This window comes from Candoia aspera, chromosome 8 (assembly GCF_035149785.1).
Source record: "Candoia aspera isolate rCanAsp1 chromosome 8, rCanAsp1.hap2, whole genome shotgun sequence".
Lineage (NCBI taxonomy): Eukaryota > Metazoa > Chordata > Lepidosauria > Squamata > Boidae > Candoia > Candoia aspera.
The window spans coordinates 58,682,213-58,697,101 of NC_086160.1; the positions used below are offsets into that span (position 1 = coordinate 58,682,213).

At 41.3% G+C, this 14,889-nt stretch overlaps 1 protein-coding gene across 1 annotated transcript; it reads left to right on the forward strand.

Moving 5' to 3' along the window:
- Positions 1-1,028: 1,028 nt before the first annotated feature.
- On the forward strand, positions 1,029-13,057 carry LOC134501733 (alcohol dehydrogenase class-3). Its single transcript, XM_063309637.1, has 9 exons — positions 1,029-1,125; positions 3,257-3,358; positions 4,232-4,373; positions 5,546-5,633; positions 6,970-7,189; positions 8,978-9,238; positions 9,685-9,820; positions 10,781-10,919; positions 12,727-13,057. Exons 1-9 carry the CDS (start codon positions 1,114-1,116, stop codon positions 12,749-12,751), a joined length of 1,125 nt encoding a protein of 374 aa, XP_063165707.1. The 5' UTR covers positions 1,029-1,113; the 3' UTR covers positions 12,752-13,057.
- The last annotated feature ends 1,832 nt before the right edge of the window (positions 13,058-14,889 follow it).

Below are 14,889 nucleotides of genomic sequence, written 5' to 3' on the forward strand. Positions count from 1 at the left end.
AGCTTAAACTTAGCTATTTAGCCACCCACCTACACTGCAAGGTGCTCCCAGCAAGCACACAACACATAAATATCCAACAGGTGCTGTTTTTCTGGTCACCTGTGCTACCCTTTGCTTAGTTTAGCTTCCCACCCCTGCCTCTACAAACTGAAGGGCTGGGAAGGATTACTTTTCATTGTTTGAAAACCAGAACAGAGTTGAGGTGCTAGAAATACATCCTTTCATATATTTTGTTTGCGCATCAATTAAGCAATGGTTTGCTTGCTCATAGCTATTCCAACTATAGCTGTTGGGTTAGGCAGGCGTTGCTTAGTTTGAAAAAAGATCTGTAGAAAGATTAGTCTACCCACCGTGCTAAGTCATAACGTGGTCTCCTTGATTTTGGTAGCGCAATATGCAAACCTAACCTAACCTGTGTATCAAAATAGCTGCTCATTTAACATGTTCCTTTAAAACTATCTTGCAATCCCTCTTTTCTGATTTCCCTTTGCTCTACATTTTGCAGCCCGCGCTTGGCCTAGTTTCTCAAGTGCTGATTTCTACCGAGCTCTGTTGTTTCAAATATAATAGATTCCTAAATTCGGAGCCTACAAAAAGCGAGCTCCGATGCAACTTAATTCCAAAAACCAATCAATCCATCGAGGAGATCGTCCAGGAGAGAACCTCATATACTTTGGATACGCGATGCAAACGGATGAGAGCCTAGAAAAAAGCGCCACGCTTAGCGGGGTTGAGAAAAATCCAAAGGAAAAGGAAAGAGATTACGAGAATGTGCTTGGTAGAGCCAGAATGAATTCAACTTCTCTGTAGCTTTTAGCAGGGGGCTTGATTTTTTGCAGCCTAGAGAGACTAACGCCAGTCGCGATGGGAATCGCTCCCATGCAATCCCGAACAATCGAACCCGGCAGAATCTAACTCGCTCGGGAAGGCGGATTTAGAGCTCGTGGGCCACCCTAACGAAAACCGGGGAGGCGCGAGTGTAGACGTCATCATCTCTCTTCGACCCGCCTCCGGTAGTGGGCCGTTCCCGGACGAGTGCGCATGCTTCGGCCGACTCCTTAGAAGAGGTCCGTTTGAAGGGGGTGATCCGGGTTCGTCGGATCCACGTGTCCCATGGCGAGCGGGGTGAGGAGACCCCTTTGCGTTTGCGCTTCGGAGCCTTGGAACGGTGCCCGGGGAGCGAAGGGCGCGCTTGGGGCTCAGGAGGTCCCAGGCGAGCTTCGCCTTCGCCAAGGGGCCGTGTGAAAGGCGGGAGGATAGGCGAGGGTGGTCCTGGGGGTCAGAGAAAGGGCGGCAGGAGCTTGCAGCTTGTTTCCCACTGCAGCCATATCTCTTTTCATGGTTGTCCAAAACTTCAGAGAGTTTAGTAGGGCTTACTTCCAGTGGGCAAAGGCAGACACTCGTTCCTCATTTTTTTTTTTAAGAGCCCCTGATTGCGCTGGCGAGGCCGCTGGGTACCACGGCTGTCGCATCTCAGACGACAACTTTCTCGTCTGCAAAACAAAACACTTTCCAGATGAGACATTTTTTAAAATGCCTCCTGCATTCAGATTTAGTTTCCTCACGCGATCCGTCCAAATATATCAGCTGGGGTCACACCAACATGATTTGCTTATTTCTGGGTTGGGGATTACATGAACCTAACTGGTGTGATTTGTAAATCATAGCTTACACTCTAAACATAGTGAGAGAGTACAATGGATAGTAGCTATTCAACAAACCATGGTTAAGTTGGTGAGTTTTGTAACATGCAGTTTGTATTCACACAATCGTGTATTTGAATATTTGTTTCACTTGGGTCATTTTCTCAGTTAGCCTCTTAATCTTTTCAGCTGTAGAAGAGCCCAGAAAAATAGTATTACCTTCAAATAAGTCTTCTGCTCCTGATCTCCAGAATACACTCATGCAGTGATGAATTTGGGAGTACTGTATTGTAATACAATTTTTCAAGGAGTGAATTCCGTGTCCTTTGGAAAACTAATGTGTGTACACAGTCCTGTAACTTTTCCCAGCCTGCCACTTTCCCACTTCGTTAGGACTATAATTTCCAGCATTCACCTGTTGCTTTCTCTGTGCGACAGTGAGTAACGCTTGTAATCCGTACTAATGAGATTCTTGCATATCCAGACAATTTGTGTTCAGAATCCCGCACAGCTGGACTGGATGTCTGTTCAAACCAACCAATCTAGCAGCTGCAGAATAATCAAAGCTGCTTATAGAATATGATGTCCTGTATTTTGTTACTCTCTTCCAAGAGTTTTGCACTTGCTAAGGCAGGTCTCAAGAGCTGCAGGATTCCAGTTACCAGCTTGACATATCTTGGGCATCTTTTATTTCTCCTGAATAATATGGTGGTTTTTATGTTTTGTTTTAGTTAGTTATAAAAAAGAATACAGACTATTTTTTTAAAAATACAAGAATTAAAAATTATTCTGCAGCTGCTTAAAAACTGGTTTGTTGTGTAATGTATCACATTTGTTTCTCCAGCCCTTTGTAATGTCTAATTGCTGACCACTGTATCTTACACTTTAAAGGTTTAAGTTATGGAAAAAATAGCTTGAAATCAGCCTTTTAGCCAGCATAAATTAGATATGCTTTGTATTATATTTTAGATATGCTCCTCAAACCAGAAGTCCTACATAATTTCAGATTCCAAATTACTTCCTATAAAACTTACTCTTTTACTGTGTTTTCAAATGTATTTATGCATAATACTTAGATCATTTATGCTTATATCTTTTTCACATGAATGCATATTTCTTTAACCAGTTGGTAAAGATAAGGACACTGGAAGACTGCAAATATTTTACTTGGCATCAGTTTTTGAACCTTGCTCCATAAGTAATGAATTGGTTTCAGTCTGATGACAGATTTTGCAAGTAGTTACTTTGTGGGTTACAGTAAGAATTGAACAAACTGTTCAAGACAAAGCTTAAATCCAGATTAAAAAGAAGGGCAGTTGATAGTGCTGTGCTGAAAATTTCTTCCACATTTCCCATTCCAAATGATATTGGTAAATTAAGGATTCTGCCCCACTCTCTAAACATGTCTATGTGTGCAAAACATCTCCTGGAGTGCTTGCTGATTTTGTTAGAAGTGAAGGTCCATTTTCAATCCTGGGAAGATCTCACCAAAGTTCCAGTAGTGAACAAGCTTGAGTCTTGAATGGAAAAGTTGGGATTGATTCTAAGAATTAAAAGTGGTTGGCTCTGTTGAATTCATTACATGAGTTTACAAGGTTTCTTCTCTTCTTTAGGTTATCAAATGTAAGGCGGCTGTCGCCTGGGAGGCAGGCAAACCACTGTCCATTGAGGAGGTGGAAGTGGCTCCTCCAAAAGCCCATGAAGTTCGTATCAAGGTAATGAATCAAGTGTTGAGTTTGCACACTTGATCTGCACACATGGTTGTAGTACCCATTGCAGTTACTCTTAATTGCCAAAGCTAGACCATGAACATATTTTTTGGTGACTGTGTTTATACTTTACAGTTCTTGCTTTCCATGACAAATGATAGGATCCAGTAATAGAATTAGCAATAATAATTGTAAGTATTCAGTGTAGTAGCCATGAAAGTCTGTTGAAACAAAAAGAATATAGAGCCTTACGGCATCTTTGAGCCATCCCTCCCTGACGAGGTGACCTCTGGAAGTGTTGAGACTATGAGTCCCAGAATTCCCAACTATGGGTTCATCTAGTAGGGGATTCTCCCTTAACAGCTAACAAAGTGATTTTGACACAAGCTTTTGGAGTAGACTACATGTGAACTTGAAGATGCCACAGATTTTAGTAATGATCATTTATTGCTGTCATGCTTCCCATATGCTATTTCAATAATCTGCAAGAAGGTCCCTGTCATTGTCCTTGAAACTGCAGGTGGGCTGAGGCCAAAAGGTTTGTTGTTGCATTTTTATCTCAGTATTTGTCCAGGGAACTCAGAGTATATGCTGGTCTTTTCTTTGCTTGGTTTATCCCCATCACTGTCCTAGGGGAAAGGTTAGGCTGAATGATGGGGACCAGCCTATGGTTGAGTGATAATATGAACCAAGTCTCCCAGTTTCTGTTCTGTTGTTTGGATTCTAACTTCTTTTTCTTAAACACCACAGCAGAGTGTCCCTAAGCTTACCTGCAGAAATACAATTTGCCCTGGGGTCTTTTTAATGTCTAAAAACAAGCTGAGGAGTTCTGGGAATGTTCTGTCTTCCTCTATCCAACTGTTCATTGTAACTTCCTAGATTATTGCTACTGCAGTGTGTCACACTGATGCTTTTACCCTGAGTGGTGCTGATCCTGAAGGGAGCTTTCCTGTAATCTTGGGTCATGAAGGAGCAGGGATTGTGGAGAGTGTTGGAGAAGGAGTGACTAAATTTAAACCGGGTAAGAAGTTGGGTCTCCTGATGCTCCATCAAGAGGAATAATTGCATGCACATTAATCTTATATAATGTCCAAAGATTCTTGGTTTTCTCTAATCAAGCATATTTGATGGAATGAATGAATATGGAATTGCTTAGGCTGCTTGTGCATCCATGCCTCAGATTGGAATGGGCTATGTCTGATCCCCAAATTTCTGTAAGGACAGTTGAGTCCTTGCCTTGGCCAGCCTGAATTTTTATTTCTATAAATAAAATAAAACTTCTACCGTAAGGAGGGCAATTTGTGGCCTCCCAGAGTGATAAGATGATGCTGCTGAAATTCAGCAGCAGGTGGCCAAAGGAAAAAATAATAATTTTTCCTATTTGGTTTGCAAAATATGTAAAAAAAAATGCACTGAGTTTCACACATTTTATTTTTTTAAGGCAAAAACAGAATATATCAAATAGGGAATGGGGAGCACTGAACAATCTGCCTTACCTCTCCTGTGACATCAGTGTGTTCCCTGATATGCCTCCTACAGTTCTTAGCCACTCAAAACAGAGAAATGTGTGAATAGGCCCAAGGGGTGGCTAGCCCTGCTGTACTGTGATGGAGGAGGGACTAGTCAATGCACTCCTTATCTTGTTATCAAGAATTGGGTCCTGCTTACTGAGGGTGCTGGGAGTTGTAGTCCCATAGTATCTAAACAATTGCAAGGTTGGAGAAGAGTGGTGGTGAATATAAAATTGGAAAGCAGATGGCATATTGAAATTGAGCGTCAGAGCATGTGCCTGGGATCCCTGAGAGGAAAAGAACAAATAAATGATTAGCTCAGATGAGTGGAGTGAACATGACACCCTCAGGCATTGGCAAGCATCTTCCTAAATTTGATTGCACTGTTCTAGGGGAACCCTTGGCAAAATCCAGTTGAGCCATTGCATTGGAAACTGGTTTGCTCTTGGGGAACCTAAATTCTGTTGTCAGTGGCAGCTGAATGCCCAGCTGAACTTTCTAAGAAAGTTAGAATCTCTAAAGCTGGAGGAACTCAGAACTTTACCGTTTACTGCCCTTGTGGTATGTCTCATTTGGCCTGAATCTGTACCTCCCTTTACAAAACACAGCACTTTCTTAGTACAGTATTTCCAGCTTAACACACTGTGCTTTTGGTCAGTTGGAACTATTTTGTGTTTTTCAGGAGACACAGTTATCCCTCTATATATTCCTCAGTGTGGTGAATGCAAGTTTTGTTTAAACCCTAAAACGAATCTCTGCCAGAAAATAAGGTTTGTGCTTTTTATTTTCTTTCCTGGTTTGTCTGTTACAGTAACCAATATATGCTTTATTTGCTTTCAGGCAGGGGACCATGTGTGAATTCAACCCTGCATGTGTGCATGCTTTGCTTATCCTGTGGAGCAAGGAGGGGTTTGATACATTTTCTCAGGGCCAGATTTCTACAGATGAAGCCTCCAGGCAGCCCACATCTGTAGAACCCATATCTCTTCTTGGCAACAATTCACCTTTGATCACAAGAGAAATCCTTCTCTGTCCTGTTCTGTCCCTGGATGGGGATTTGTGATCCAACTTGTTTGAGGAAAGCTGGCTCAAATGGAGGAGCATCGTTGGTGCTGTCCCTTTCCTAAATGCTTTGGTGTATGCTAAGAATTAGAAAACTGGAAGACCCTTGCTTCCCATTGCAATTCCAGGTGTGAGAGAATTTCAGAGCTTTGTGTGAGACTGTCCTTTTCCTTTCTGATTGTGTGAACAGGATATAGAACTTGGAGGAGGAGTCAGCTCGTTGGCAATCAGAGATAATATATATAAGGCAAGCCAAAACCTGTAGGATCCCTTTCTGCAACAGTTACGATAATTATAGTTAAATTAAATCACAGTTGACTTAACACTGATAAAGATTGCGTATGTAAAGTGAGCTTGGACTGACCTTAAACCCTCCTTCCAAGAGATTTCTACGGAGAGAAATCACGAGTTGGTCTTTAGCTTCCAAAGACACTGGCCAGGCAAGCAAGCAGGTTTACCTGTGGGCTTGGTTGACACAAAGGGCTGAGCTGTGGTTTGCCTAACCAACCCAGGCAAGCAGACTTTGCCTCTGAGAGTCACATTGCTGGTGTCACTGTGATATCATTGGGGGATAGGTGTAATGATTTTGGAGTCATTTTGCATTTTGGGAGGAGTTGTGAGGTATTTCATAAATCAAGATATCCAAGTAACACCTTTTTACCCTGTTTTACGGCTTGTCTTTACACATGTCTGCCTACCCAGTAGTGTTTACAGATGTAATATGGGGTTGCTCTGGAAGACCCAAAAATGTGGCTGAGGGGTACATGCCAACTATGGATTGCCTGCCCTATGGCTTGTGGAATTGGCTACTGTTGCCTGGGTTCACATAGCATGCTAAATCTTAATCCATGGTTTACAAATCAATGCTTTGTTTCATATAGCCTGCAAGGCTAAAACTAACTCAGTTTCGTCTCATTGTGATGTGTCCAACCCAAACTTTTGCTAAACACAAAACACAATGCACCAAATCATGGTTTTAGGTCTGTACTACAGCCTGCTGATAACTTCATGTGATACCTGAATGATGCATTTTTTTACCTGCAGAGTCACTCAAGGAAAAGGAGTGATGCCTGATGGTACCAGCCGGTTTTCCTGCAAAGGAAAGCAAGTTCTCCACTTCATGGGAACAAGCACGTTCTCAGAGTACACAGTGGTTGCTGACATTTCCCTGGCAAAAATAGACCCTTCAGCTCCCTTAGACAAAGTCTGCCTGCTGGGCTGTGGAATTTCTACAGGTTACGGGGCAGCTTTGAACACTGCAAAGGTAGGACATCTGCTTCCCTCTCAATTTTGTTTTTAAACAAGGTCATTTTAATCCCAAACTATAATATAACACAATGACTAGAGCAGTGTTTCTCAACCTTGGCAGCTTTAAGATGTGTGAACTTCAACTCCCAGGATACCCAGCCAGCATGCTGGCTGGGGAGTTCTGGGAGTTGAAGTTCACGCATCTTAAAGTCGCCAAGGTTGCGAAATGCTGAACTAGAGTAATGCTTTAGGAAAGAATCTCTTTTCTTTTCTTTTTTCTTTTCCCTCCCTCCCTCCCTCCCTCTTATTTCCCCTATGAAGATGAGCTGTGTGCTGTGTGCCCCCCCATTTTTTTTAAATCCCCCCCTCCATTATTTTTTTTACTGGAAAGAAACCATGGAGGCTTCACTTGAAAGCAGAGGTACACTTGCAGGTGCTTAATTCTTTCTATTTCTGTTGGTTATTAACTCAAGAGCTTTCTACTAGGCACTGTCAGCTAATTCCTTATTTTCATGGAAGAAAAGCAACCTGGAAAAGGTGACATTGGCTGCTGTGCTAAGCCATGGTCTGTTGAATAAACCATAGTTGGCTGGTTTACATGGAACGCTAAGCCATAACACAATCGCTTTGGAGTTCAGTGTTCCGTGCAAAGCAAGCTGTTATTGTGCTTCACCAAGCCATTGTTTTCTTAAAAAATTATATACAGGCTGTCGTTGAATTCAGTGGGGAAAGAAAGGCCTTTAGACCACCTGCTCTAAGGCTCCTTTTTATAAGCAAACTGGCTGGAGGCTGGCAGTGGAGGTAGTAGTCCTCAGTATAGAGCACACAGATCAAACTGAAGTTGCCATCACTGTTTTCTCAAGCCTACACTCCACTTCTGCAGTGAGAATGGCAGCTTTTAGACAGGAATGTGTGTATGTGTGTTCACACAAAACCTGACAGCAGTCTTGTTTCCGATGCTCCTTGTAGCCTATGTAATACAGTCTTGGTTAGGTGGACATAGAAGCAGAGATACCTTTATGCTTAGGGTCAAACACCTATGAAATGAAATTCTTTGGCCTTCTGCTGCTGCTCTACCTTTGTAGAGTAAAACCTAGCAGTAGGTATCAAAGCAGGTAATGCTACCCATTGCTTAGTTTTAGTTATAGAAATGAGACTTCTCCATGCTGTGGGTGCTGGTTTGCCAGTCCTCCTCTTCCTCTCTCTGGCCAATAACCCAGCCTTTCTTCATCTGGCACTTTCTGCCATGCTTGCGCTATAGAAAAACACAGGTGTGCAGGATCCAATTGGAGGAGAAGCCATTGGACCTGTAGTGGGAGAAGGTTGAATTTTCCTCAGCAATTGTTTAAAAAAGACCATTCCTCAGTGGTGGAAAATGAACAGCCACAGGGACACTGTCATTCTTGCCTTCGGCCTACCTCATTTTCCAGGCAGACTAATGATGCTTGAGAATAAACTAGCTATTATTCTATTATTCTTCAGGTTAAGAGGACATACAGGGCCACTGCAGGACAACTGAACTAAGAACGGATCATGGCTATGGATTGAGCATAATGCTTTCTGCTTATCTAATCTTCATCATGGCCCAGAGTTAGATGAAACCTAACCACAGTATAGCTCAATGTGATGGGTGAACTTGCCCAAAGTATTGTGCTTTAAAGTTACATTTGTCAATTTTAAGAACAGACTATAGCTGTAGCTTGGCTTAGTCTTTTGCAAAAGCCTTGAACTTTCCCTGTGTAACAATTGTTTTCTATAGCTTTATTTCCCATGCCATTAGTTGAACTGTCACATTTTCTTTCAGGTTGAACCTGGTTCTACCTGTGCTGTCTTTGGCTTGGGTGGAGTTGGGCTAGCAGTTATCATGGGCTGTAAGGTGGCCGGTGCATCCAGGATCATTGGGGTTGACCTCAACAAAGGCAAATTTACCAAAGCCATGGAATTTGGGGCTACAGAATGCATCAGCCCTGAGGATTTCAAGAAGCCTATTCAGGAAGCTCTGGTTGAGTTGACAGATGGAGGAGTAGATTACTCATTTGAATGCATCGGGAATGTTGGTGTCATGGTAAGCACAATCTGAGACCTCTTCTGTGGAGCCACCTGATTTTATTTTTAAAGATTCTTTTACATAAAAAAATGAAATGGGTAGAAAGTATGCTAAAAAGCAAAGCATGGGTCTCTAGCTTCATCTTTATTTCCAAGGATACTTCTTAGATATCCTAGTGGTGCAGTATCTGTACTCAGTGCTTCGCTTGTAACTTTGTTCACCTCCCCAGAAAATAGGCAGTGGTAAGCTTTGTAATGATAACCCTTTGGGGTATGGGATTATTAGCTGAGAGTCTGCTAAATGTTTGCTTTGTGATTGGCCACACCCTTACGTTAGCTGTTTTACAGGAGCATGGAAAATGTCTTCTCAGAATTTTAACTGTGCCCTTTCATTGAGCTATGGCCTTTCCTGTTTCTTGTTTCATCTCAATGTGTTGCCTCTTTTTTCCCTTCTACATTCAACAGAGAGCAGCCCTGGAAGCATGTCATAAAGGTTGGGGAGTGAGTGTGATAGTCGGGGTTGCTGGCGCTGGTCAAGAAATTGCTACCCGTCCCTTCCAGCTGGTTACTGGACGAACATGGAAAGGGACTGCCTTTGGAGGTACAGCTTTGCTGGGATACAACCACTGACATTGCTGGGCTGGGATCTTCTCCATTGACAGTCTAGTACAGGGTTTCTCAACCAGGGTTCCATGAAACAAATATAATAATTTTGTAACTTCTGGCCTGTATTTGAGCCTGAATGTGCAGGGGTTCCCCAAGGTCTCTTAAAATATTTCAAGGGTTCTTCCAGGGTCAAAAGGTTGAGAAAGGGTGGTCTAGCAAGTACTGATAGAAGTTGGAACTCCCAACATCTGAAGAGCAACCCCTGCAAGAGACCTACAGCATTTAAGTCCCACCCTGTCTTTATTAAAAATGGGATCTCCTCTCACTAAAGTGCCCAATTTTGATGTTAAAGACTGCATATAGGTCTTCTAGAATGTGTTGGGAGCTGTATGTGGATAGAGGGGAAAATGAGTGTGGTCAAAGTACAGAGTAGACATACCCATAATTTTTCTTACATTCTGCCCAGCACCAGTATCTCCTCCATGCTTTCTTTCCCCCTTCTCCAGTTTTAAAACTGTTGAGACTTACTGAAAATTGGCAGCACTTTAAGTAACAGTGAGATTGCTATTGCTTGTGTTCCCATGTTCTAAACGAAAAGTTTCTGTAACTTTTAGAATGTCATCCTTCTTATATCCTTCTTACATAATCCTCCTTAAACCATGGTAAGATATATCATTTTTAAAATAACACACAAATTATTTTATGTGGGATACAACTTTTGCCTATGAAGAAAGTTAAATGTCCTTTGCTTCATTTTTAATGAAGCTATTAGAGACTTGATTACCATTTTAGTTCTGTTTTAGGCTGGCGGTGGTTGAAGACTTCCCTGTTACAAATTTTTGAATCCATTTTTGTTAGTTTTGAATTGTTTCCTGATATTGCTGCAAAGAGGCTTAATAGGAGTAGTCAACCTTGTGCTGATGCTGCATTAAGTAATCATTTTATTGCCTGCCAGGTTGGAAAAGCGTGGACAGCATGCCAAAGCTGGTAGCTGAATACATGTCCAAAAAAATAAAAGTGGATGAATTTGTGACCCATACTCTACCTTTTGAAAAAATTAATGAAGCTTTTGAACTTATGCATGCTGGAAAGAGGTAAGTGTTTTGCTGTGTGTTAAGTTTATAAGTGCAATCCTACATATGCCTTTTTAGAGATAAACTCTACTAATGGGTCTTACTTGCAGTTAGATAAGCACAGGATTGCCATTTATTTATTTATTTATTTTTGAAATTTTCTGTCCCGCCTTTATTATTTTTATAAATAACTCAAGGCAGCAAACATACCAAATACTCCTTCCTCCTCCTATTTTCCCCACAACCACCACCCTGTGAGGTGAGTTGGGCTAAGAGTGACTGGCCCAAGGTCACCCAGCCAGCTTTCATGCCCAGGGCGGAACTAGAACTCTCAGTCTCCTGGTTTTTAGCCCAGCACCTTAACCATTAGACCAAACTGGCTGTCTTTAGCATTGTTACCTCTACAACTGGCATCCTCTTTCTGAGTTTTTTGGTACTGGCTCAGCTTTTTTTTCTTTTTTAACCATTTTATGTTGCTTGGATCGGCATCCCTTTGAACGGGAAGTGATACCAGCATGCCAGTTTGGGTGCTGGAATATTTTTCCAAGGTTTTGAGTTGACCCATCTTAAACTTCCTGGTGGTTTTTTTTCTGATGTGGGAGTATAGTTGCTTCAGCAACTTGCTTAAGAGTGAAGGTCCATCTTTGCCTATAGAGAGGACAGCTTGCTCTAGTTAATCCCATGGGCCGTAAGACTGCAGCCTGAAGCCTCTGAGAGAGGGTCAAGTGAGCACAACCCTCATCTTAAATTTAAAAGCTGTGTCTTTTCCTGGCAATCTGTTACACTGGGAAGAGAATAGGAGGGGAATGTCAAAAAGAGGGGAAAGGGGAGGGAGTATCAGAAAGAGACTAATTAACCTAACTGTCCAGTTGCACTTGATAGGAAAAGGGTTGCTGAATTCATGGGAGCTACAAGGTACTGTTATTTATGTGAAAAACTATGACTCTGAATTTAAGATGATCTCCCAAAAGAAAACATGTACTGATCAAAAATGGAGCACAAAAATCCTCCACCTGCCACCATGTCAACCGAGGGTTGCCTGCTTCAGGTGAAACTACTCCTGGAGATTTCTCCCTCCCCAAGAAACTTGTGAATTTGTCATATTTGCATGTGCATGAATATACCTGCTGGAAGCCGCAGTCTTTAAAAAAGGACGTGCCCAGGACCTTCAAAAAATCTGATTACTTGCATTCATAATCTCCAATTAAAATTAATTCCCTGTAAAATAAGGTACCCCATTTAAAAAAAAAAGGTAACTGAGCTCTGTCTACATACATCAGCCAGTCTGTCTTACAAAAGCTGCTCACATGGAAATATACAAATACACATAACAAACAATCTTGGTGCATAAAGAAGCTGCTAAAAAGGGGAAGCAAAAGGGGAAACAAAACTGTTTAAGCTGCTAAGATGACATTGATTAGGCAAATAGATGGACATTGCCGACTGTCCTGGGAGTTGTAGTCCACACGTCTGAAAAGTGCACAGGCTGGAGTTACGAGCATTTTTTCTTACATTACAAACAATCCTTTGATTTATGTTAGTGTGATCTGTCCAGTATCTTTATGCTGAATAAAGGTACTTTAAGTTTAGAATACAAAAACCTTTATTGACCTCCATTTTATTTTCTCAAACCTCTTATTTATCTGAAAGAAAAATAACTCAGTATGTTCCCTTCCTGTAAAAGGTTATCTTCTTAGTGATTGTAAGCCAAGCCTTGCATAATTTGGGGAAAAATGAGTCTTGGTTTCCAGTAAAGACAGTAAGAAAACTTACTTTTACAGTACAGTATAACTGCACAATTTGAAGTTGTTTTTCTTTCCACTTGCAGCATCCGAACTGTTCTTAAACTTTAAAAGGTCTGAAGAAACAATTTTTACAACTATTCAACACACCTTTTGGAATAATTGTAATAATCAAGTTGGAAACTATCTACAATTAAGGAAAGCATTGATCATGCCTTAAAATAGCACATACCAGCTCTTTTTAAATATACAGTGTACTCTTTTCCATCTTACTGGATCAGGGAATATCAAACCGTAGATTGAACTGTAGATTTACTTAAAATCAGGAACTATTAATCTTCTAATACACCTTATCCGTTTAGGCTATTTTTTCTCTTGGAACAAGAATCACGATTAAAGCTTGTCATTACCTTATAAGGATATAAGTGTGTTCTTTTTCCCTTTAGGTAATCCAGTTTATAACATACACCGATTAAGGGATTCTGTTGTAGTTCTGGTCTGTTTCAGTAGAGGTATTGTAAGTCAAGCAAAAGAAAGAAAAGTCTTACTACAACTGTGGATTGCATAATTAGGCTCTGTGGTTTCCAAGAACAATTTAATGCTATGAATAAATAACACAGCTCCAAGTTAGACCTACTATAGCTTTTATTAAATGGGAGAAGTAGCAATCAGCAGAAGACCCCCATCAGTTGATCCAGGTTAGATTCCCCATACTCATATATTTCATAGTTATTACATGCGGAAGTATTACTCAAATTGGTTTTTGAGAGAATATAAACTTGATGCAAATGACTACAGCTATAATGGTAAGAGATTTGATGGTTCAAATTTTACATTCTAATTTATTTGGCTGGATTTGGTTGCAGTGTCTTCTGGTTAAAGTGCATTCTGGAGAAGCCACTAGCATTTGTTCAGAAATAATGTTCCATTCTAGCCTTCCCCCTTGTGGCAACTCCCAGGGTGTTGGACTACAATTTACATCCTGAATTTACCTATGACATGGTCAAATACAGTTCCAGAGGACTGAGACATCACCAAGATGATGTTTAAAGCTGTGGTAGAGGAAATCATCCTTCCATACAATTACAACAGAAACTATTTCTGCTAACTAGAACTGGGTTTCACCCTTCTTGTTAAATCTACTAATCCACAGTAATTTCAGATGTAGATTTTATTTTATTTTTAAGGTTTTTTGCACATCTAGGGTACAATTCAAAGGCTCCTTATCTTTCCAGAATATTAAAACATGTTTGGAATTTTGAAAATATTATGGGGCACACTCACAAATGAGTTGACATAGTGGTAGTTGGTTTTACTGCAAACCACCTTTCTGGTTATCAGAAAGGGGATCTGATAGGAGAGGGTTAACTCCACCTCTTCTAAATAGAAGTTGGGACCTAAGGCTTTTTATCCCATGGAGGAAACACCTGAGTGTGGTTTATTTCCTTTATCATAACAACTCTAATAAGTAACTGGTGAAGACAGACAGACGAATGGAAAAACAACATGTAACAGAATGGTGCAGTAAAATAACCTGCATTTCAACCTTCGGACCAGTTGAATGCTCCAGTCTCTTCCTCCTAAACAGGGTGGGACTGTTGGATCCATCGTGCAGTGACCAGAAAGGTACTTCAAAGTAAGTGCCAACTACTATTTTAGGTCATTGGAGATAGCTGATATACTATAACCAAAATCCCAGGGAGAGTCAGTGTTAACAGTTTATAATACTCTGACCCAGTAAGGCCAACTTTTGCATCTGAGGCAGCAAAGTTACTATTTTTATAAGATATGTTGTCTGCTCCATCCCACTCAACAAATCTCTTAATTGTAGTCTTGTGGCCAATGTACTCACACTTCCACAGAGAATGCTGCAAAATGGCAGTATCTTGCTGGCTGTGAACAGCTGGCCAACTCATTTCCCAATCTATCTGTTAATTGTGGGGTAGGACACTCATCTCTCCTGATTTGCTGTTTGTAGGAGACAAACTACTTTAACCCCCTTATTGTTTGTTGGAGGCAGATCCCCTGAGCCCAGTGCAAATCTTGCTTGAGCCATGTGCCATCTCTGGGGTGTGGAATGGGTCCAGGCAAAAGTTGGGGACGCACAATCCTTTGTGCTTGAAGGTATGATGTAGGGCAGATATTAGGGATCTGGCCTAGAAACATCTTGTCCTAGAATACACCCAGGGATGCTTTGAGTTGGGGAGAGCACCTATTTCCCAGACCCCTCTGGTTAGAGCTACCAAAGG

What these genes read in the sequence shown, in the direction of transcription:
- LOC134501733 (XM_063309637.1), top strand. An exon ending in GAAAGGGACTGCCTTTGGAG is followed by an intron (nt 9,821 to 10,780) that starts GTACAGCTTTGC and finishes ATTGCCTGCCAG; the next exon opens with GTTGGAAAAGCGTGGACAGC. An exon ending in CTTATGCATGCTGGAAAGAG is followed by an intron (nt 10,920 to 12,726) that starts GTAAGTGTTTTG and finishes TTCCACTTGCAG; the next exon opens with CATCCGAACTGTTCTTAAAC.